This window comes from Pteronotus mesoamericanus, unplaced genomic scaffold (assembly GCF_021234165.1).
Source record: "Pteronotus mesoamericanus isolate MK-2021 breed Mesoamerican mustached bat unplaced genomic scaffold, CSHL_Meso_final contig_50, whole genome shotgun sequence".
Lineage (NCBI taxonomy): Eukaryota > Metazoa > Chordata > Mammalia > Chiroptera > Mormoopidae > Pteronotus > Pteronotus mesoamericanus.
This window is the reverse complement of record NW_026555186.1, coordinates 30,585,436-30,609,512: the sequence shown is the minus strand read 5'-3', so window position 1 is coordinate 30,609,512 and position 24,077 is coordinate 30,585,436. Positions and strand designations below refer to the sequence as shown.

The window sequence follows — 24,077 nt, the reverse complement described above, 5'->3', positions numbered from 1 at the left end:
AATAATTTATTGAAGCAAGAAGCATCAGTGGATGTTAAAACTAACAGGCAAAAGTTTTAGGAATAACAGAATATATATATGTCTAAAAAATACCTCCCCATAAAATACTTATTAATGATGAGGAAAAAAATAGTAAATTTACAGTGGAGAAATGGCCACCTGAGCGAAGTATTCAAATGATAGAGCACAAATCAGCACCGTGTGCCTCTTAATATGCAGCATCAAGAAGATACAGCATCACTGTTGTAATATTCCTGCCCAAACGCCTAACCTGAATCTAATCATTAGGAAACATCAAACTCCAACTGAGAGATTTTACAATAACTAGTTTGTTGTGCACATTAGAGTGTTCTATACATAGATGAAAAATAGAATTGACTCTTTTTAATAAACTCATTTGCACACTTCCAGAGCACTGTTGGCATAACCTTTTATTTTCTGAAAATGAAGGACATGAGGAAGCTCACTGCAAGCTTAGCTAGTTTCAGAAGCAGTTGGTCAAGTTGTAATTGTTTCTGCTGATTAGAAGCCATAGTTTGGGCAATTTGATTTTTATCAGGAACAGTAGGGAGGAACAGTTACAGGAGAGGACAGGCAAAGGCCATAGTTAAAAATTCTCAGTTCTTTGTGGTCTGTTAAAGGGTTTTCACATGAATTTTTCAAGTCTTAATATAATGAAAGTTAAACAGCTCTTTATTCTTAATTTAAAGCAGTATTTTAAAATGTTCCAGCTAAATTTCATTGATTCCACCAGAGATGAAAAGTGGTTGTAATATAAACTAATCTACTTCATGAAAGAAAAAAAAATTTTTTTTGTACATAAGAGGAAAACATTCCATGTGTGAAAGGATAATTTTCAAAAAAACATAAAATCATGACCCATATACAGATATAAAAATGGATATGTTATATTTAACTCAGGGCATAAACTGAGTGCTAAACTAGTTCCAAGTACAATCCAAAGAACAGACTAGGAATATTAAATGTGCGAATGGAGGCAAAAACTGCTTTCTCCATGGTGGTGGGGGCGAGGGTGTGGGTGGGTGACATTCCAATAGATACAATTCATTTGCATAGGTATAAAACAAAAATTAGTTTCCATTCCTATCAGTTATCTACAACTTACAAAGTTGTAAAATAACTCACATGAAATCAGATTCACTAAATCTGAAAGGATGCAGTGCGTGATTTTTTTTCTTTCTTCTTCTTCTTCTTTTTTTTTTTAACCCTACAACTGTTAAGTTATTATCTGTCTCCAGTAGGCAGAAATCATGGGCGGCAATGGGAATATACTGGTCATAAGGTTAACTTCCCACAATTCAATAAGCATATGGTTATGGGAATTTTTCCTTCCATTTACAGGTTATTTCAAGAAAATTAGATACTACTTTGGTTCACTACTTGATTGTCAGGGAGCCAGCTCTGCAGGGGCCCTTATCCGGACAAGATAATGACGTACTCCGTCCACACAGCTTCCCGAACAACTGCAGGGAAACCTAAGTAAAACTGCACTTTCAAAAGGGCACCGTGCAGGAAGAGTGTGTGTTGGGGCCCCCTTTTTGCTAGTGGGAAGTGGCTTCACAGATGTACATTATTAATAAACCGGATCTGAAATGTCATTTAGACTTCTGCCTCCTCGTCCTCCCAACCTGCACGAGGAGGGACTCTTCCTAGAAATGATTCTCCCAGTACCTTTAAAAACATCATAGCTCAGGATGTGGAGACAGAACTGAGCTTGGATTAGGCTCAACCAACTACAAACTTGTTTATTCCGGAAAAAAGCGGGGGAGGTGTCATTATTATTCCTAGCTGCCAGCGTTGTTGGGAGATTTAAAGAGATGAGGGCTGTGAAAATGCTTTGGAAACTTGAGAACAAGTCTGTTAGATGCCACGATGCAAAGCTCAGAGCTGGAAAGGTAAGAGCCCTTTGCTCCTAGGAGACATCAATGCGGTTTGCACCGAGCCGGGCAGCAGCTGCCGCCGGAGCTCTGCCCGCAGGCTCCTCCCCCGCCCCACCGTTCGGGCCGGGTAGGACTCGGCGGGGGCTCGGGCTCCGGCCTCTCCAGCCCGCCGCCCGCTGGGGGTGAAGTCCCGGGGCGGGGCAGGCCCCGGCCGCCCAGTTCCTGATTCTATAAGCGGGGCCGTGGACTGGTGGCGCCACAGGCGCCGGGACCGTGGGCGACGAAGGATGGGCCCACGCAGCGCGGTGAGCCTGCCCCGAGGCGCCGGCTCGCCGCCGCCGCCGCCGCCGCTGCTATTACCGCTGCTGCTGCTGCTGCTGCTGCCGCCGCCGGGCTCGGGCGCTGGAGCCGGCCGGCCGCCCCACCTCGTCTTCGTGCTGGCGGACGACCTGGGCTGGAACGACGTGGGCTTCCACCGCTCCACCATCCGCACGCCGCACCTGGACGCGCTGGCGGCCGGCGGGGTGCTCCTGGACAACTACTACACGCAGCCCCTGTGCACGCCATCGCGCAGCCAGCTGCTCACGGGCCGCTACCAGGTACGCGGCGCCGCCAGCGCCCGCCCCACGCCCCGCTCCGCCTCCGGCCGCACCGCCCCGGGCCCGGCGCCGCCCGCCCGTCCCGTGGAAGAGGGTCGGGAAGCCGGGGCAAGCCGGGCTCCGTGCCCGGAGCTGGGTCCGAGTGAGGCGCCGTCTCGCCTCGGCAGCGCCGTCTCCGCGGCGGCCTCTGCGCATGCCCGGTTCCTAGGCTACCCGCATCCCCCTGCGCCCCGCCTCTCGGGGTGTTTTTTTTTTTTTTTCTGTCTTTCGGTTTCTGAAGGTCTGGGGGTGGAGGGGTTTCTGCGGAATGCTGGGTGCTGGGCCCTGCGAGCGCGTGGGCTGAAGGGTCGGAACGGCCTCTGCCGGGCGGTCCTGAAGTGGGAGGATGGAGAGGGAGCTGGCCGGGCGCCCAGGGCGGCCGTGAGCGGTGGGGAGCCGCGGAACTGCGGGGGGGAGTTAAAGTGAGAGTGCCCTCGGGGGGTTCGGCTCCGGTCCCCTGGGAGCCCAGCAGTGAGGGGCTGGGACGGTCCGACCAGAGGTTGAAGTAGGTTTTCCAAGTTTCGGCATTCCTGCAGTGAAACCTACCCAGGTTGATTTTTCTTGGGCTGCTGACGTCCCTTTCAGATTTAACCTGCATTCTGCCCCTTTGAGCATCTTCATTACCTCCGAAAGCTTCTCTTTAAAACTTCTCTGTAGTTAACAGAAAAAAATATATACGTGTAACGAGTGTGCATATATGTTAGATAATGGGCAATATGGAGAACATTTGCCTAGTGCTTTACTATTTTTAAAGGTAATTCTTGAAACAACCCGTAAGGTAGTTGTTATTTTTTAATCTCCTTTTACAAATCGGAAAACGAACCTGCAGAGGTTGAACGATGTGTTAAGAATCACACAGCTAGAAAGTAGTTAAGCTGGGTTTATGCCTTTCCTGCACCCACTAGTCACCTCAGGCCTCTTATTCTTAATCTGAATAAGATTGACATTTTCATAAGATCCTGATGTGATTATGACCATATTAAATAGAATAAATGGGAACCGTTTGAGATCACACGCATACCTTCATATATGCATTTGTTGTGTCTTTCATATAAGCATATTTTATGCCCTGACTGTACAAGTCACAGGGGATATGCCTGAGCCTTACCCTTGCAAATCTGTGTTCCTGTAGCCTTTTGGGTCAACCCTGCCTCATGCTGTCCTGAGATCGAGAGAAGGGAGAGTTCAATTGTAATAAGGATTTCCACAGTGGTGTGAAGACTTCTAGAAACAAGCATTGTACAACGGTCTGAGAAATAGCTGTAGTTAATGTTTGCGGTGGAGGTAAAGGATGGTTCCCTTCACCGCCAGCCCTAAGTACTTGCTACCTTCTAACTTTGGCTGCTAAGTGTAATCAGGAATATCTCCTCTGATGCAAATCTTACCCTGCATGCTTTGTAGGACTAAAGGGGCATTCGAGTAAAGAAGGGAAACCAGGAAAGGCAAGGTCGGCCCAGAATGGTTTTGCATTTGTTCCGAAGGAAGAGAACTGACCTCAAATTGCAGAAAAATGGGAGTGGCCATTCCCTTTTCTAACTTCCTCCCTTCCAACAGACTTGAACGGAAAGCAGATGCCACACTTCAAAAACTTGTTCATGTAATTGGCTGCTTTTGTCCCTTAACATCCTCCCCCACCAGCCACTAGCATTTCATCTTGGAAAAAACAAAAACAAAAACAAAAACTTGAGTATTTAGAGTACCCTGTGGTTAAGAAGTGAAGGCAGGGTAGAAGCTAGGTATTCTAAAAACAGTTTAGAGATCACTCAATTTAGCAAACCAGCCTCCTCAAGCATTTAATTTGACTTTTCTTCCGTTTTATTCTGATAGAGTTCAGGAGGCCCAATTAGAAATTACCTTGGGTTAGAAAGTATCCTCTTTTAAAGGAGTCATTATCTCAAGGGGTTAAGGAGCCTCATTGCTCTCAGATATTATATACTGATACTTTTCTAAACACTTGGATACATTCTCACAGCAACCCAATGAAGTGGAATTACTATCATCAGTACTGTTTGATAACAGGGAAACTGAAGCTGGAAGAAGTTTAAAAAGTTGCCCAAAAATCACAGGACATATAAGTGGTAGACCAGGATTTGAACTGGGCCGTGCGGCTGCATAGCCACTATATTACATTGCCTACCCAGAATTATTAAAAATATTTACCGAATGATCTATTATTTTTTGATATTTAGCCAGTTCCTCAACATCTCAATTTAAAAAATTATCCACTCACAGCTCAGGAGAGGAATTGCCTGTGTTAAATGTAAAGTGAAAATAGGGCCCTGGCTGGTGTGGCTCAGTGGATTGAGTGCTGGCCTGAGAACTAAAGGGTTGCTAGTTCGATTCCCAGTCAGGGTACATGCCTGGGTTTCAGGCCAGGTCCCAAATAGAGGGAGTAGGAGAGGCAACCACACATTGATGTTTCTCTCCCTCTCTCCGTCCCTTCCTCTCTATCTATCTATAAATAAATAAATAAATAAATAAATAAATAAACTTAAAAAAAATAAGGAGAAAGGCTTTATTTCAGAAACAGTCATGTGTTGTGCATAAGTTTAGACAACAAAAAGAGGAAATTTGTTTCTTTTAAAATTAGGTATCTTAAAGAACTACTTAATAGCCTATCTGTGAATTTAGCAATCATGCTTTAATATTTACAGACCTCCCTTCTCATAATCATTTAACTTTAGATTAGAAAAGAAAAGCATAAAGTAATAAGCAAGCCTAGACTGACTGATGGAACTTTATATATTTTTTTCTTTTTTCTTTTTTAAATTTTTAAATCATGTTTATTCTATTACAGTTGTCTCAATTTTTCCTCCTTTCCCCCCCTCCACCCATCCCACCCCCACCCCCCACTCCCACAGTCAGTTCCCACTCTGTTGTCCATGTCCATGGGTCATTCATACATGTTCTTTGCCTAGTCCCTTCCCCTTCTTTCCACCATTGTCCTCTTTCCCTATCCCCTCTGGTCACTTTCAGTCTGTTTTATGTTTCCATGCCTGTGGTTTATTTTTTTCGTTAGTTGATTTTGTTGAATAGATTCCACTTAGAGGTGAGATCATATGGTATTTGTCTTTCACCGACTGGCTTATTCCACTTAGCGTAATATTCTCCAGTTTCATCCATGTTGTTACAAAAGGTAGGATTTCTTTCTTTCTTTCTTTTTCTTTTTTTCTTTCTTTTTCTTTCTTTCTTTCATGCAGATTGATTTTATTTATTTTTTAAGTATAAAAATCAATTATAAAATATTAAAAAAATTAGAACCATTATGAAGTCTCAGCAATTAAACCAACATGACACCAGCGCAGAAATAATGAAGTGGATCAATGAAATATAATGAGCATTCTAGAAACAAACATATGTATCTGCCTAACAATGTAATATATGATATGTAATATATGATATTTCAAATCAATGAGGAAAATAAGGCTAATTCAACAAATAAGGTGCATGGACCACTACTACTTGAAATAAAACCAATATACAGCCCTATTATATAAGAAATATACATTATACAAGAAATATTCAGGTTAAAAATCTATATGTAGAACCTAAGGAGTTTTAGGAGAAAATACAAACTAATATTTTTCTTACCCTGAAGTAAAATATTCAAACCCAGAAGCTATAAAGTAAAATATTGACAATATGATTGTATTAAACATTTAAGGCTACATAGTAACATACATATAAAAAACAGTTAAAGGACAAGAGATAGAATGGGAAAGTATTTGCAACACATCTAAAACAGGGTTAATAGGGGGTTTTTTAGGGAAAAAAATTCTACAAACTTTTAATCAATAAACGGATAAAGAATACCAAAAAGTCATTTAAAGCTTTTTAAAAAATAATAGAAATAGGCAAGAAATATACAAAAACAGGTTTAGTTTCCACAAATAATAAACTTTTAAAATAATACATCATTGTCTCAATCAGATTAATAAGTATTAAAAATATTGGTAATATCAAGTATTGGCAACTGTGAAAGGAACTGGGTATTCATAGACTCTTTCTTCATCTTAAAGCAGTCCCTTTAGCATATTTTGCACTGCTGATTTGGTGGAGGTGTATCCTTTTAGCCTTCTTTTGTCTGGGAAACTCCTTATTTCGCCTTCCATTTTAATTGAGAACCTTGTTGGGTAGAGCAGTGTTGGTTGCAGGCCTTTGCTTTTCATGACTTGGAATATTTCTTGCCACTCCCTTCTGGCTTGCAGTGTTTCTGTTGAGAAGTCAGCTGCTAGCCATACTGGGGCTCCCTTATATGTTACTACTTCTTTCTCCCTTGCTTGCTTTAGGATTCTCTGTTTGTCTTTGATATTTGCCATTTTAATGATGACGTGTCTTGCCTCCTTGGGTTCCTCTTGAATGGGATCCTTTGTGCTTCCTGGACTTGTGTGACTTTTTCTCTCCTCCAATTAGGGAAGTTTTCCATCATTACTTTTTCAAACAGTTTCTCCATCCCTTCCTCATCCTCTTCTTCTTCTGGTATCCCTATTATACATATATTATCATGTTTCAGGTTGTCCTGCATTTCCCTAAATGCTTCTTCATTCTTTTTTAGTCTTTTTTCATTTTCTTGCTCTTTCTGGGAGCTTTTTACTGCCTTGTCCTCCAGCTCACTGATTCGATCCTCAGCTTCATCAAGCCTGCTTTTGATTCCTTCTACTGTGTTCTTCAATTCAGAAATTGCATTCTTCATTTGCTCTTGTCTCTTATTAATAGTTTCTGTGCCCTTTTTCATGCTGATATAGTTTGCAGTAAATTCCTCATAGTTTCCCTGTAGTTTTTGGTAATTCTCTCTGAGCTCACTGAGAGAATTTATTTGTCTTTGTGGGGATTCCTCCTTTCCCTTCGACTGAGGGGTGTTTCTTTGTCTTCCCATTATTTGTGAGACTCTTCTCTTTTGCTTCTGCTTCTTACGTTGATCTGTCTTGATTTTCTGACTTTGTGGTGTGAACTTCTATGGTAGGAGACCACTGTTTTTACTTTCTGGATCTAGTCCTGATGATGTCAGATGTTGTCTCTGTCTGACCTTAGGCAGTCTGTTTGAGACTTCCAGGAATCAACTGTCTGTGGTTGTCTCCTTCAGCTGTTAATCTAGTCACTCAGCACACAGGCTTGGACACCACAGGGCAGGGCAGAATCCCTCCTGGGGGCGGGGGTTATTGGGTCTTCTCACACTGATGCCGCTCAGGGGAGTGGTCTCTGCCTGAGCAAGATGACTGCTGCCATATGGGGAAGGAGTCAGCACTGGGGTCCTGCCAGCTTCTCTCTCTATTCTCTCCCCAAAGCCTCTGTCCCCAGTCTCCCCTCAAGTGTCTCCAGACCACTCTGCACCCCCTTTAGCCAGGGATCTATTATCTGTGACTGCCACTCTGCACTCAGCAGGTGGCTTAGATAGCACAGGGCAGGGTGGAATCCCATCTGAGGGCAGGACTGTTGGGTCCTCTGATGCTGCTGCCACTCAGGGGGAGTGGTCTCTGCCTGAGCAAAATGGCTGCTGCTGCATGGGGGATGAGTCAGCACCAACATCCCGCCGGCTACTCTCTCCATTCTCTCCCCAAAGCTTCCTTCCCCAGTCTCTCCTCAGGCGTCTCTAGCCCAGTCTGCCCCCGCCTTTGCCGGAAACCAGGGTAAGTGGCTGCAAATAGAAATTTATGTGTTGGCCCTTTAAACGGTTCTTTGTGTTTCCAGCCGCCTGTTTCTGGCAGAGAGCAACCCTGCTGCTTTTCACAGGTGGCTGTTTTCTGTGTACTTCTTAAGCTCTGGTGCTATAGGCTGGAGATTCCTGCCTTTGGTTTAGACTCCCCTCTTCTCAGGGGGATCCAACCGGCCCTTTCAATATCCTTCAGGTGCTGTCACCCATGGGCGCCCCGCCCGGCTTCTTGCGTCTCTACCACACTCCTTACCAGTTAGTTTGCGCTAATGCCAATTCTTCTGTCTCCGAGGTTAGAAGGCTCCTCTCTCTCTATTGTTCAGTTTTTTGTTCCAGGTGGTTTCTCCACAATTTAGTTGTAATTTCAGGTTGGTCCTGGGAGGAGGTCAGTGTTACTTCCACTCACTCCTTCACCATCATGATTCTTTGGAACTTTATATTTTCAAGAAGTGCTGAGTTTTAGTTTTTTAGCTTATTTAAGTATTTAGTTCATTGGACCAGTTAATAATATTGAGTTGTGGGTTTCATTCTTTGACATGACAGTCTTCAGACACCCACCTTACTAGACATCATTTTCCACTTCTGGAAAGTATGGGAATTGTGCTGAATTCTGAGGCCCTATACCTGTAAATTTCTTCGACTCTAGGGCTTCTGTGTCCATTAGAGCAAATGTCTGGCTTGGTAAATAAACATTATTATACTCACTAACCCCATCTATTGGTAGAAAGAGAGATTAATCTTGCCCAACACTGCCTTACAAGATGCAAGAGCTGTTTGTTCTGCTAGAAACTTGTTTCAAACAAAAATGTGAATATTCAACCTTTTCTACTGAGATATATAATTGTTTAGAGTCCTCATATATGAACCTTTTAAGATATGCTTGCTTTCCTGAAAGAAATGCATAGAGATTGAGAAAAGGGGGAAAGGAAGACTGATCAGCAGGTAAGGTAAGAAGTTACCCAAAATTTCAGAACTACAAAATTCAGGTCTCTGTACACTTATTCTAGTGTTCTTCCCATAGCCCTATATGACTCGTCCATTCACTACTTTTAAAACCTCTTTAAAATCTGTATTTATTTTTGGAATAGAAAGTGCATCACATATAAAAACTCAAAAGTTGCAAAAGGGCTTACAGTGAAAATCTCTTTCTACATACACATATACACACAAACATTCTCTTCCTTAGGTGTCCAGTTGCCCATCTTTTGCAAGCAAACAATGCTATCTGAATTATGTGTAAAATACTTTATTAAATACAAGAAAATACATACTCTTCACACTACTTTGACCCTTGTTTTTTTTTAAATTTTAACATTTGACATAATTCCATATAATTTAAAGAGCATTGTCAATTTTGATGACTGTGTAATATTTTGTTAAGCGGATATGTCATAATTTATTTAACTAGTCACATAATGATGGACATATAGGTAGTTTCCAGCCTTTTTTTGATATATCAAAGAATGCTGAAGTCAATACCTTGTAAATATGTTACTTTGTACATGTGTGAATATATCTGTAGGATAAATTCTTTAAAATAATTTTTAATACATTTGTAGTTTTGATAAATATTGAAAAATTGCAATTTAGTAGGTTGTTTCATTCTACATTCCTACTGGCAATAACTGAAATTGCTTATTGTTCTATACTCTTTTTCAAAAATTATATTTCACATACCATAAAATTAACGATTTTAAGTGTACAAGGCATTGGTTGTTTTGTATATCCACAAAGTTGTGCAATCATCACCACTGTCTACTTCCAGAACCTTTCTGCCACCCCAAAAAGAAACCCCATAACCATTAGCAGTCAGTCCCCATTCCCTTCTTCTCCTGGCCCCTGGCAACCGCAAATTTACTTTTCATCTTTATGTATTTGCCTCTTCTGGATGTTTATGGAATCATAATTAGATGTTCTTTCATCCATATCGTGGCATATATCATTCCTTTTTATGGCCAAATAATATTCCATTATATGGATATAAACATGTTATTTTTCCATTCATCAGTTGATGGACATGAGATTGTTCTACTTTTTTGGTGATTATGAATAATGCTGCTGTGAACATCCATGTGCAAGTTTGGTATGAACATGTATTTTCTTTTCAACTTTCTTGGGTATATATATCTAGCAGTGGAGTGCTAGATCATATGGCAACTCTATGTTTAACTTTTTGAGGAGTTTCCAAACTGTTTCCACAGCAGCTAGACCATTTCACATTCCCACCAACAATATATGGGGGTTCCAATTTCTCTGCATCCCTGTCAGCATTTATTATTTGTCCTTTTTTTATTGTAGCCTTCCATTCAGCCTAATGGGTATGAAATGATCATTTCATTGTGCTTTTGATTTGCATTTCCATAACTAATGATATTAAGTATTTTTTTATGTCTTAGTGGTCATTTGTATAATTCTTTGGAGAAATCTCTACTCATATCCTCTACCAACTTTTTAACTGGGTTGTTTTTCTTTTTATTGTTGAGTTGTAAGTGTTTTCTGTATATTCTGGACATTGAACCTTTCCCAGATACATAATTTGCAATTCTTTTCTTCTGCTGTGTGTTGTCTTTTTATTTTCTTGATGGTTTTTATTTAATATATAAAAGTGTTAAATTTCAATGTATTTTGATTTACTTACTTTTCTTTGGTTGTGCTTTTGGTGTCCTATCTAAAGAACCACTATTCAGTTCCAGGTTATAAAGACTTCTATGTTTTCTCCTAAGAGTATTGTAGTTTCAGCTCTTGCATTCATGTCTTTGATCCATTTGAAAATTTTTTTTGTATTTTTTTTGAAGTGTTCAAAATTTCTTTGAAATACGGCTGTCCAGGTGTTCCAGCACTATTTTTTGAAAAGACTCTTTTTTCCACATTGAATGGTCTTTGCACCGTTGTCAAAAATCAATTAACGATAGATATATAGGTCTATTTCTGTATTCACAACTCTGTTCTGTTGATCTCTATGTTTATCCTTATGTCAGTACTATGCTGCCTTGATACTGTAGCTTTGTGATAGGTTTTAGAATCAGAAAGTGTGAATTCTCCAATTTTGTTCTTTTCTGAGATTGTTTTAGCTATTCCGGGCCTCTTGTATTTCCATATGAATTTTAAGATAAAACTTGGTCATTTCTAATTTTGATAGGGATTGATTGATCTATAAGTTCATTTGATCATGAACTTACTGCCTTGACAATATGAGCCTTCCTGTCTATGAATATGAGATGTCTTTCTATTTAGGCCTTTTAAAGTTTCTTTCAAAAATGTTTTGTTGTTTTCAACCTACAAGTCTTGCACTTCTTTGATTACACTTATTTCTAAGTTTCTGTTCTTTTTGATCTGTTGTAAATGGAATTGTTCTCTTAATTTTATTTTTGAATGTTCATTGCTAGTGTATAGAAATGCAACTGACACTATATATTGATATATATCCTGCCTGCAACTTTGTGGAACTTATTAGTTCTAATAATGTGTGTCTGTGTTTGTGTGTGTGTGTGTATATACATGCTCTTTATGATTTTCTCTGTACAGGATCCTGTCACCTACAAATAGCAGTGGTTTTACTTCTTCCTTACCAATCTGGACACCTTTTATTTCATTTTATTGCCTAATTGCTTTGAGTAGAGCCCTCATTACATTGCTGAGTAGAAATGGCAAGAGTGGGCATCCTTTTCTTATTCCTGACTTGAGAGGGAAAGCGGTCAGTCTATCACCATTAAGTATAATGCATGCATTAACTCATTCTTTTGTTCAATAAATTTTTATTGAGCAACTATTTGTGCTGGACATTGTGCTATATATTCTGGATCTCCTGGTGCTTATAGTTTGGTGGGGGTGAGGCTAGGGGAAGAAGTTATCAACAGGGGGTGGGTGAAATAAACACAAACAAATGAGTAAGGTGAATTTAAATGACATGGCAAAAAATATGGGGAAGAAAATGAAGCCGGTCACGTAATAGTGACTCAGGAAGGTATCTCCAAGGAAGTGATATGGGCAGAGGCCTGAAGGAAGAGTTAACCATGGAAAGACCCTGGGAAACAGAGTTTGACACAGTGGGAGGGACTTCCAAAGTAAAGGCTGTGAGGCTGGCGAGAGCAACGAAGAATGCGGGGAGGGCCGCTGTGGCTGTGTGCAGGGGGGTAGGAAAAGCATGCAAAGGGCTCAGGGAGGAAGGCCCCTGTGCCTAATACTGTCTGTTCATGATAAAACACTAATTAAAACTCGCTTCAGTTTTCCTAGCAATGTGACACTGAAGGCTCCTGTTTACTAAAGAATGTTTCTAATCTTACAGTATTCCAAAGAAATATATTTTAAGGAGGAACCATGATGAGGTGCCATGTGGCATTCTTCGTATACACATAATTCCAGTTAGAATTAAATTTTCGTTGCTGGGAGGGTGGTGGTATAAGGGGACTAAATGGTAATGGGAAAAAATACAATAAAGATTAAATTTTTTAAAAAAAGAATTAAATTTTTTATTTTTCCTACTTTTTAAAAAAGTAAGCATATTTTTAAAATAATGAAATATATTCAAAAGTTTCAAATATAAAAGATTTTAAGAGAGATATATGTTTAAAAAAATCTTTTCATCCTCTCCCCTGGCCCTTCTTCCTACCTTCCCATAGGTAAGGCTGTTTCTTAGTTTCTTGGTATTCTTTGGATGTATGTTATACCTATAATGAAATAGATTTTATATTTACTTTCCCCTTGTTTAAAATGTTAAGATTAAAAATATTAATTTAAACTCCTGAAGGGGGTGGGAAGGTTAGGACAGATGTTTAAGGCTACAAACTTAGAACAAGTAGTAAATAAGACATAGAAATTTAATCACAGTGTAGTGAATATAGTCAACACTATTGTATTATAATCATCAAACTTGCTCGGAGACTAGAACTTAATGATTCCAAACAGTAAAAAGAGGGGATCATTAAGTAATACGATAGAGGTGTTACTTATCACTGCAATAGCAATCATATCATAATGTTTAAATATATCAAATTAACATGTGATACATCTAAAATTTACACAATATTATATATCAAATATATTTCAATAAAATAACACATACAATAGAGATGTTTATAAAAGTGGTTTAATAAAAATCTTTCAGTTTTTCTAATAGAATTTGTATACTTCTTTAAGTGCAAGTAGAAGACTTGAAAATACTAAATTTCCACATTCTTACAAATTGACTTTATTCCATACAAAATATTCATTTTACCTCTTCACTCCTGGTACACATTCTAAGTGTGGTTGGTTGTTCTCAGGTCTGACTTCTCCACTAGATTGCCTTGTTTGCCTCTGGCCTAGAGAAGCACTAGGTGTTGAACTCCTAAATGAATGAATGAATGTGCCAAGTGCTTTAACACCTGAGCATTTCCTGAAAGAGCTCCCTATCTTAACTGCTAAGGGTTAACAGGTCATTTCTAATGCCCTTGCTTCCTTTTTGAGAAAGATTAAATGGTAACAAATGTGGTACGCATTAGTGGAAACACTTCCTTCTGGGAACAAAGTAAAGTAACTTTGGTCCTCACCTGGGAACATTCTTACCTTGGGAACTGAGGGGGCCCCTCTACCAGAACTATAAACCTTGGCAGAGAATAGAAGCAATGAAAGATGACTCCAAGGTTTCATCCTTAAGGGACCCAAGCCACATTTCTCTTAATCTCATCAATAAACAGATAAGACAGTTTCACAGCTTTTCACTCACCCCTGAAGCAGAACCTTGGACAGAAAATATAGGAAGGAGGCTGTGCATGAGAATCTTGGGTAATTTTTTCCTTTTGCTTCTAGTTTGCTTTAAGAATGTGAGCAGGTAAGCCCACAGCTGCAGGCAGAATAGGGCTTTGCATACTGTGGCTTGGACAGAAGGCGCCCCGCCTGCGGACTCCTGCGTCCGCCTGCTTCCTTTCCTCGTCATCCACAGTGTCCTGCCTGTGCAGTCCTCCCCCATCCACATGCTGCCTCTCAGTGGGCTCCTGCCCCTGGTCAGCTCTCCCCAGGACTCTTAAAATTAGAAAATAGGAAAAAGAGAGTGAATTGCTGGAAGAAATGGTCAGAGTGCATGGGGAAGGATACATGTGACAAGTTGGGAATGGTCATAGGACCCCGGCAAAGGCAGCCAAGGAGGGAGAGATACTCAAGGGAGCATGTAGTCCAGAGGTCATTGGTGCCTCCGAAGAGAGAGTGCTCAGTAGTCTTTACTCTTAGTCTTTATCCCCAACTCTCCAGGGGGAGGAACAAAGGATGCATTAGGTCCACAGTAACAAGCAAAGCGGCCATTTACTGAAGCACATCAGGGTTCCAAGGCAGGGGCCTCTGAGGATGACTTGCTCTGATTGGTTTTCTGTTTTCCCTGAACCCAGGTGTCCATCCTACCCCTGGCCAAAGCCAGGAAGCATCCTCAGGAGGGAAAGCGCATCTGGAGACCTTATTCTATTAAGTATTGAGGACATTTAAAAAGAAAAAACAATTCCGTATTTTGCATAGTACTTCCCAAGTAATTGGAAATGAGAAAATAAATAAGTTTGAGTCTAAGTGGAATATGGCCCATTGGATTTAGGTGTTTTTTATTGGTTGATTTTTGAGGTTTGTCATTTCAAGAATCACTTTGAGCATAAGCTGTTGCTGTCTGGTAATTCTCTTTGTTTTTGTTTCCTTAATCATATCACTTTACTAAAAACTATTTTCCTCCCTTTTCATTTTGGGCTTGTGGCTGGATTCATAATTTAAACAGAGGAAGGCACTGCAACAGTTTTTGCCTTGTTTATTCTTTTTACAAACAACATCCCTCTGTGAGTTTAGTCAGAGATTTACACTCCTTGCTAATCAACACCAAAATAAATAGACCCTTAAAACTGTCAGTGACACCAGCCAGTTCTGCAGCCTTAGCTCTGAAAGACCAGGCCAGATGGCAAAGCTGGGCCCCCAGCACACATAATGTGTGTTCTGTAGCTCTTGGCTTCTGCGGCATGGCCAGCTGACCACTTTTTAGAAGGCTTAAGGGGGGAGGGAGCAGATTCTCCACCATCCATTTGTTCTGTAGCACATCTTCAGGAATAAACCTAAGGTGGCATGAGTGGCACTTGACTGTGGTTAAAACCTGCAGTGTCCTGGCCAAGGCACAGGCTGGACATTCTGACTCCTGGCTGGCTCCCAGCAAGTTCTGTGATTATGTTCGAGTCATGAAGCTTCCCTCTAAGCTCCCTGATGTGTAAAGTGGAGGGACAGAGCTGCCCATTCTTCTGAATTTTCAAGCAGGAGGTGTTGCAGAAACACACAGGTGCAAGGAGGGTATGAGTTCACCTTGCACAGGTCAGACTGACAGGACAGAGCTTTTGTTCTGTTCAACTGGATGTCATCTCTCCACACTGTTGAGGTGAGGAGAGACATAGCATTCATTGTCATGTGTGTAGCAATGGTCTGCCTAGTCCCTGGGAGAGTTTTTTGTAAGTGTAGCTGAAATCTTGTGTTCTGAGCTTCCAAATTGGCTATCAATCAATAGACTGCCTGGACTTCTGAAAAAGGGATTGTTAGAGGTTCTGATGTGGAAATTGCCCTGGCCCCTCCGCTCCCCATCTGAGAGACTGGGTCCAGGAGATTGGTTTATCTCTCTTAAGCTCGTGAGACTGCACTGCCAGTAGCTTCTGTATCTGCAGAGGACAGGATAACTCACAGGATCAAGTGAATCTGTATGTGCAACAAAACATGTACGCAAGGGTTTCTCATCATTTATCTCACAGAAAGAACCCAGAGACAAGCTAGGTCCTTCACTGAATTTGCGAACCCCTTGCCTTAGTAGAGGGAATCCTTGATGCTCAAGTGAAATTTTAGGAGAAGCTGTTTTTGAGAGAGGATTTGATTTAATGGAGAAGAGACAGCTAGCTACCCATGTAGGAGAGAGAGAGTGAGTAAGCGCTCTGGACTTTCATGTTTTATCTTTGGGACATACTCTCACCGAAGATGGGTGTTAAAATGGAATTGTTTTAGATGCTATTGCATTTACAAGGGGATGTTTATGTTTTTCTTTTGATTCCTGTTGGTGCCCCGTTATCATCCTGCCCCATGAAGCATCGTGTGGCTTATAATTCTGTGCTAAACTGAAGTGCTGGGTTGGAACCAGCTCAGCGTTTGCCTGTTTACTGCTTCTCTGCACATTACAGTTTCCTTACTTCAAATAGTGTTTGAACAGACCAAAAAACATGTTTTTTGGATGCCATCCAGAGTTTGGCTTCCACTCCCCAGTAATGCCATAAAAATGTCCTGTCAAATAAATTCTCAGGAACTGAAAAGAACAAATTCCCTGCTCCATATGATTGCAGATAATAGAAGCAGGCTTCAGCTGACCACCTGGCTCGGTGCCTGAGGCCTTGGAAAACCGAATCACACAGCATCCCTTGGTGGTGCTATGGAGCGGTCAGAGTCAATTCTCTGCGCGTGATGGATGAGCTTTCCATTTGAGAAATTTGCACACAGCATTTATCTCCACCAGGTCTCTCGAATTCCATAGAATATTATCTTTCCTTATCCTGCTCTGTTGCCAATTGGTATGTATTATGAAGCTTCTGAACCCAGGATTAACTTTCTATTGATGAACTTCTGGTGTTAACCGTAGACAGACAGAATCCTTCTATGATTTGGGGCGTGTGTGTGTGTGTGTGTGTGTGTGTGTGTGTGTTGAGAGAAACGTTTTCCTTCCCCAGCCTGGATATTGTAATATCTTATCATGCATAATCCCAACTAGAAAGAGCTAGCACATTCAAATTAAAATAATTGAGGGAGGTTTTATTTACAAAGGGATTATTTAAAAGGCATGAATGTATTAGGAAACATAAGGGATAGTGGAGCTAGTGCTGCCCCCAGGCGAGAAGGAAGGAGAGGAAAGGGAACTTAGCAGGACCTGCAGAATGGCCGGCACTAGAGGCAGCCTGGCAGCCTGAGGCGGCGCTCACCTCTTTCCTCCCTCTAATCTCCTGTCCTCCCCAGTGGCTGGACCTGATCCCAGGCCAGGAGGCAAGGGAGTCCTTCGATGTGGTCCCACAGGTCAGCTTCCCAGGGTGGAGCGCAGGAGGGGAGCAGAGGGTGGATTTGGAGGACACGTAGGAGGCTTCTGGCACACACCCCAGAGCAGGTGTCCAGAGACTTCTAGGAGAGGCAGGAAGTCTCACTGGAACACACAGCTCACTTTTATCTTTAAACAGCTTTTGAGGTATGATTAACATACAATAAGCTGCACATATCTAAAGCATACAATACAGTAAGTTTTGATATGTCTATACCTGTGAAACTATCACCACAACTAAGATAGGAAACATATCCCTCACTGTCAAAATAAACCCACTTTACCTTCACATTGAAGATATTCCACAGGTTCTTTTAGGAGGGTGTGGCAAGATACTATGAAGTCAGGCAATATAACATATGTACTTCTAGCTCTGGAAAGACTCACCAAAAAAAATGAAATTCAAGACAATGTCAGAGCATAAAAATTCTCATAAGAATGCTATTTAATAGTAAGTAGCTTATAATAAAGGAAAAAAAGACTGTGAGTTTGAAAGTTTTGGGGGTTTTGTTTGTTTTTTGGGGTTTTTTTTTTTTTGCTTGTCTCTGTGTTGTGTCTGTTTATTGCCATGTATTTGAAACAAAACAAGACAAAGATCTGTGCATCTGCCTGGTGGGAGTGGTCAGTGTCTGAATCTGAGAAAAGCAGAGGTGCCAGCGTGTAGTGGTACCAGCAGAACTGGAGCCCTGGAGTTCCCGTAGACATATCTGAAGTTCAGGTGCGCGGCGACACACTCCTGGGGAGGCCCGGTCTCACTGCATGTTCTCTGTGCTGCCACCCCAGCTCCTCAGGAAACCGTGCTGAGATATAAGTGAGAGGGTGTAATATGTTATCGATAACACTGCTTACAGTTATTACCATGGCAATTACTGTGTGTTCAGTATGTGCTTGGTGATAGAACCAGGATGAGCTTTATGCTGTTCTGCTTTAATAAAAGCAAGTGAATCATTTGCAAACACATTTTAAAAAACCTTTTATTAGTAATTGCTTGCTACCCACCTGACAGCTGATGGAGATGCCAGAGAGTCACAGGCCTGGTTGAAAACTGGCTCTGTCAACCTCCAGTGTCCCCAGAGCCCCACTCTCCTGGAGCAATCAGCAGTGCCCAGGGCTCCTGTGAAGACAGAGCTGAATGTCAGACCTCAGCCACACTTCATACAAAGAAAGCCTCCGCGGCTAAGCCAGGGCTGGAGGTGGAGCTGTGAAGCTTTAGGGAAGGGAGGGGCTGGGCAGGCCAGGCGGGAAGCCCCTGGGGACAGGCCCCACCCATTGTGTCCCAGCAGGGGGCGCAGCGGCAGCCCGCACAGGGGCTGTGATCAGGGCCGCACCGACTTCCAGGCTGGCCTTCGCGTCTGCCCAGCAAGTTCAGGTCCGGGGCCTTTGCCTTTTAATTCCTTATGCCTGTGTTGCCCTTGCCCGAGAGTTGTGGTAGTTTTGGAAGGCTCTGTCTCACTCCGTGCAGAACACTGCTCAAGTATCTCCTCCTCAGAGAGCTTTCTTTTCTGGCGCAATCCAAAGAATCGCCTCTTCTCAACTGTCTCCCTCTCCCACTTTATTATCCTCATAGCAACGATCACTATCAGACATTATAGCATCAGTTCTCAACCTTTTTGGTTTGAGGTTTTAGGACCAACGCATGTGCTTAAAAATTACTGAGGACCCCAAAGAGCTTATGTTAATGAGAGTTATACCTTTGAAAATTCACTGTATCCGAAACTTACCTGTTAACATAAATGACTTATGAAAGATAACTTTATTTTCCAAAAGAATTACATGAGAAGAGTGACATTGTTCATATTTTTGTACATGTCTTCTAGTCATAGAAGATAGCTAGATTGTTACATCTGCTTCTGCATTCAATTTGTTATGATATATTATTTGGTTAAAAGCTGATGAAGAATATCCAGCCTCACACAGATGTGTCCCTGGAAAAAGGAGTGCTATTTTAATAGCCTATTTATATAATTTTGGGTATTCTATTTTAATATTTTACCAAGATTCAACAAGTGATCATTTCATAAAGGCTAGTTGTTGCATAGTCCTTGCACCCTGGACATACTTGTGCAAGCCATTCCCAACCTGTGGTCGGATGGCCGCTTTTTATTTAAGGAAAGTTGGTCACTGTCTTTGAAAATTAATGATTTATATAAAGTGGAATAAGAAATGCAAATAATCATTTTCATTATACTATTGAATAACCCTTAAAAAATCACCAAATCTTGAAAGATTACAGAAGCTCCTTTTTCTTTCATATCAAATTTGGTTTTTTTCCTTTTGATTTTCAATTACATGTTACATTCAGTATCATTTTGTATTAGCTTCAGGTATACGGTGTAGTAGTTAGATAATCACATACTTTACAAAGTGTCCCCCCTAGTATTTCCAGTACGCCCTGGCACCATACATAGTATATTCCCTGAGCTATACTTTATTTCCCAGCGACTATTTTGTAACACCAATTTGTACTTCTTAATCCCTTCACCTCTCTTTCCCAGTGCCTCCCAACCCGCCTTCCCTGTGGCAACCATCATTCTGTTCTCAGTATCTATGAGTCCGTTTTAATTTTGTTTGTTTATTTTGTTCTTTAGATTCCACATGTAAGTGAAATCATATGGTATTTGTCTTTTTCTGACTGACTTATTTCACTTAGCATAATACCCCCTAGGTCTATTCATGCTGTTGCATGGTAAGATTTCTTTCTTTTTTATGGTCGAGTAATAGTCCATTGTATATATATTCCGCCACTTTTTTATCCATTCATCTATTGATAGACACTTGGGTTGCTTTCCTATCTTGGCTGTTGTAAATAGCACTGCAATATACATAATGTTTTTTCAAATTAGTGTTTCTGATTTCTTTGGATATAGAGCATACCCAAAAGTGAAATCGCTGAGTCATAAGGCAGTTCCATTTTTTATTTTCTGAAGAATCTCCATACTGTTTTCTGTAGTGGTTATACCAGGCTGCATTCCCACCAACAGTGCACAAGGGTTCCCTTTTCTCCACATCCTCAACTCTTGTTGTTTGTTGATTTATTGATGGTAGCCTTCCTGACAGGTGTGAGGTGATATCTCATTGTGGTTTTCATTTGCATCTCTCTTATGATTAGTGAATTGAGCATCTTTTCATATGTCTATTGGTCATCTGTATTTCCTCTTTGGAGAAGTGTCTATCCAGGTCCTCAGCCCATTTTTTAACTGGATTGTTTGGTTTTTTGGTGCTGAGTTGTATGAATTTTTTATAAATTCTGGCTATTAACCCCTTATCAGATGTATCATTGGTGAATATATTCTTCCATTCAGTAGGTTGTCTTTTTGTTTCATTGATGGTTTCCTTGGCTGTGCAAGAACTTTTTAGTTTAATATAGTCCTATTTGTTTATTTTTTCTTTTGTTTCCCTCGCTCAAATATATTAGAAAAAAATACTGCTAAGTGAGATGTCAGAGATTTTACTGCCTGTTCTTTTCTAGGAGTTTTATGGTTTTGAGTTGTACATTTGCCTTTAATGCATTTTGAGTTTATTTTTGTATATGATGTAAGAAGGTGGGCTAGTTTCATTTTTTTGCATGTATCTGTCCCATTTTCCCAACACCATTTATTGAATAGACTGTCTTTACCTCATTGTATATTCTTGCCTCGTTTGTCAAATACTAATTGACCATAGGTGTCAGTTTATTTCTAAGCTCTCTATTCTGTTACGTTGATCTATATATCTGTTTTTATGCCAGTACCATGATGTTTTGATTAGCATAGCCTTATAGTATAGTTTCAAGTCAGGTAGTGTGATTCCTCCAACTTTGTTCTTCTTTCTCAAAATTGTTGTGGCTCTTTGGGGTCTTTTATGGTTCCATGTAAATTTTTATATTATTTGTTCGAGTTCCATGAAATACACTGTTGGTATTTTGGTAGGAATTGAGTTGAATCTCTAGATTTCTTTGGGTAGTATGGACATTTCAATGATGTTAATTTTTCCTATTCATGAGCACAGTATATGCTTTGATGTATTTGTATCTTCTATTTCTTTCTTCAGTGTCTTATAATTTTTTTAGTATGGGTCTTTTAGCTTCTTGGTTAAATTTATTCGTAGGTATTTTATTATTTTTATGCAATTGTAAATGGGATTGTTTTGTTAGTTTCCCTTTCTGATAGTTCGTTATTGGTTTATTAAAGTGCAACCAATTTCTGAATATTTATTTTGTATCCTGCTACTTTACTAAATTCATTCATCAGTTCTATTAGTTCTCTATATATAGTATCATGTCATCTGCAAATAATTAGTTTTATTTCCTCCTTTCCAATTGGGATGCCTTTTTTTTGTCTTCCACTTGTTTAATTGCTGTGATAGGACATCCAGTACTATGTTGAATAAGAGTGGTAAAAATGGACATTCCTGTCTTCTTCCTGGTTTTAATGGAAACACTTAGTTTTTCCCTGTTAAGTATGATGTTAGCTCTGGGTTTGTCATACATGGTCTTTATCATGTTGAGGTTATATTCCTTCTATTCCCACTTTGCTGAGAGGGTTTATAAATTGGTGCTGAATTTTGTCAAATGCTTTTTCTGTATCTATTGGTAGAATTATATCATTGTTATTCGTTCATTTCATTTATATAGTATATCACATTAATTGATTTACAGATATTGTACCAATTTTCCATCCCAAGAATAAATCCCACTCAGTCATGGTGTGTGATCTTTTTAATGTATTGCTGAATTCAGTTTGCTAATATTTTATTGAAGGTTTTTACATCTTTGTTCATCAGGGATATTGGCCTATAATTTTCTTTCTTTGTAGTGTCTTTATCTGATTTTAGAATTAGGATAACATTGGTTTCAAAAAATGATCTTGGGAGTCTTTTCTCCTCTTGAATTTTTTGAAATAGTTTGAGATAGGTGCTAAGTGTTCTTTGAGTGTTTGGAACAATTCACCTGTGAAACTATCTGGTTCCTGACTTTTGTTTGTTGGGAGTTTTTTTATTACTGCTTTGATTTCACTGGTTATAATCAGTCTGTTCAGATTTTCTGTTTCTTTTTTATTCAGTTTTGAAAGATTACATGTTTTTATAGAAGCTCCTTTTAATCAAACACTAACCTCTCATGTGTATAGAAATTGAAACACTTTTTCCTTGATGTATCCACATCTTTTATTATGACTACTTTTTTGAAGTAGGAAGTGGAAACTTAAGTTAATGGTTTCTAACATAGTATCTTACTAAATATTTATTGATAATATCTAATGTTTGTTAGAGTGCTTTTATTCGTTTTTTTTCCAAATCCTGTTTATGTCCATTAACTTACTTGAATAATTGAGTAAAGTGCCTTTCAAAAATATCTTTAAACCAGTATGGGAATAGAATAAAATATTCCTATACTACTATGTCCAATAAATTAGGCTGCCACTTTATCTGCTTGTTCAGTATGTTTCAACATCACCATTCATAATTTTATGTATCTTTTTAAGATCCGCACAGGTTTACAGCACCAAATAATCTGGGCCTGTCAGCCCAGTTGCGTTCCTCTGGATGAAAAACTCCTGCCCCAGCTCCTGAAAGAAGCAGGCTACACTACCCATATGGTCGGAAAATGGCACCTGGGAATGTACCGGAAAGAATGCCTTCCAACCCGCCGAGGATTTGATACCTACTTTGGTAATGGAAATGCACATGTTTCTTTAACAACTCAGACTGACTGCAGCCATCTCATAAAACACACCCAAGTGTAATCAAATGAAACACTGTAACTGGAAACTTGAACACAGACTGAGTCAGTCAGCAGCACCGTGGGGCCACTGTCTAATGCCACCTCCATTAGCATGGCTCACGGTGGGCAGGACCCCACAGAAGGCAATCACCTCTGTCAGGGTACTAAATGCCACAGTGGAACCTTCAGGAAATTTGCTACCTTCACATCTGAGACCATTGTACTCTTAAATAGCCTCATTACCAAAAGGGGATAGAGAATGATTTTTTTTTTAATTCCAGGCAAAATTCAATACAAGAATATTTCCTTCCATGGGCATTCTTCTCCCCTTCTCTGAGATCTGTTTTTGAAATCACTAGATTGGGGAAGATAGACCTAAAAAATAAAATGGGAAGGAAAGTACAAAAGGTAATAAGAAGGATAATAAAAAATTATAAGTATTTTATGGACTTGATAGCCCTATAAAAGCTAATGTGAAACCTTACATTTGTTTTAAAATGTGCCTTCTTTAAACCTGTTATGAGCTGTGTCTTAATTAACAACCTATTTATTTTGACAGTGGCTATATATCTTTGTCAAGTTCTTTTTCATATTGCACTTTCTGTCTAGGTATTTTGCTACCTACCTCCCTTTTTATATCTTCACTTATTTTCAACTTGCCATAATCAAAAAGGAATACATATTCAATATAAAACATTTACAAATAAATAGAATAAACAATGTGGATGACTAGAAAAAGATGGAGTAATTGTTTTACACCAAATTTTTTTTAAGAAAACACTGCATGGCTGTATGTGGGCTTCACATTCAATCCTGAGATTTGAGAATTTTTATGTCCAAAACAAAAGAAAAAACGGTTGAGTCTATAGGAGTCACATTATTTATAAGATAAATGGAAACCAGATGTTCAGGAAGAGTAAAGCATTTTCTGGCTCCTAGACCTGAGAGAAATTCCTCCTTTGGGAGAAGGTAGGGTGGAGAGCATCCTCAAAGACATTTTAGTAATAAAATGGTGGTTTTCTTCCAGCTGTTCCTCGAGGTATTTTATTTTATTCAAGCTGGGGCCAGAGCACCAAAGTACATTTCAGTAAAAGTGATTATATGGGGCCCAAACAATGCAGTAAAGCAGGTAGCA

General features: G+C 40.0%; 1 protein-coding gene across 1 annotated transcript in view; it reads left to right on the top strand.

Annotated features, from left to right (window-relative positions):
* Positions 1-2,188: 2,188 nt before the first annotated feature.
* ARSB (arylsulfatase B) overlaps positions 2,189-24,077 on the top strand; it is a 136,641-nt gene continuing 114,752 nt past the window's right edge. The window contains exons 1-2 of the mRNA XM_054578519.1: positions 2,189-2,500; positions 22,704-22,890. Coding sequence (XP_054434494.1) covers positions 2,189-2,500; positions 22,704-22,890 — 499 coding nt within the window. The remainder of the gene's footprint in view (positions 2,501-22,703; positions 22,891-24,077) is intronic.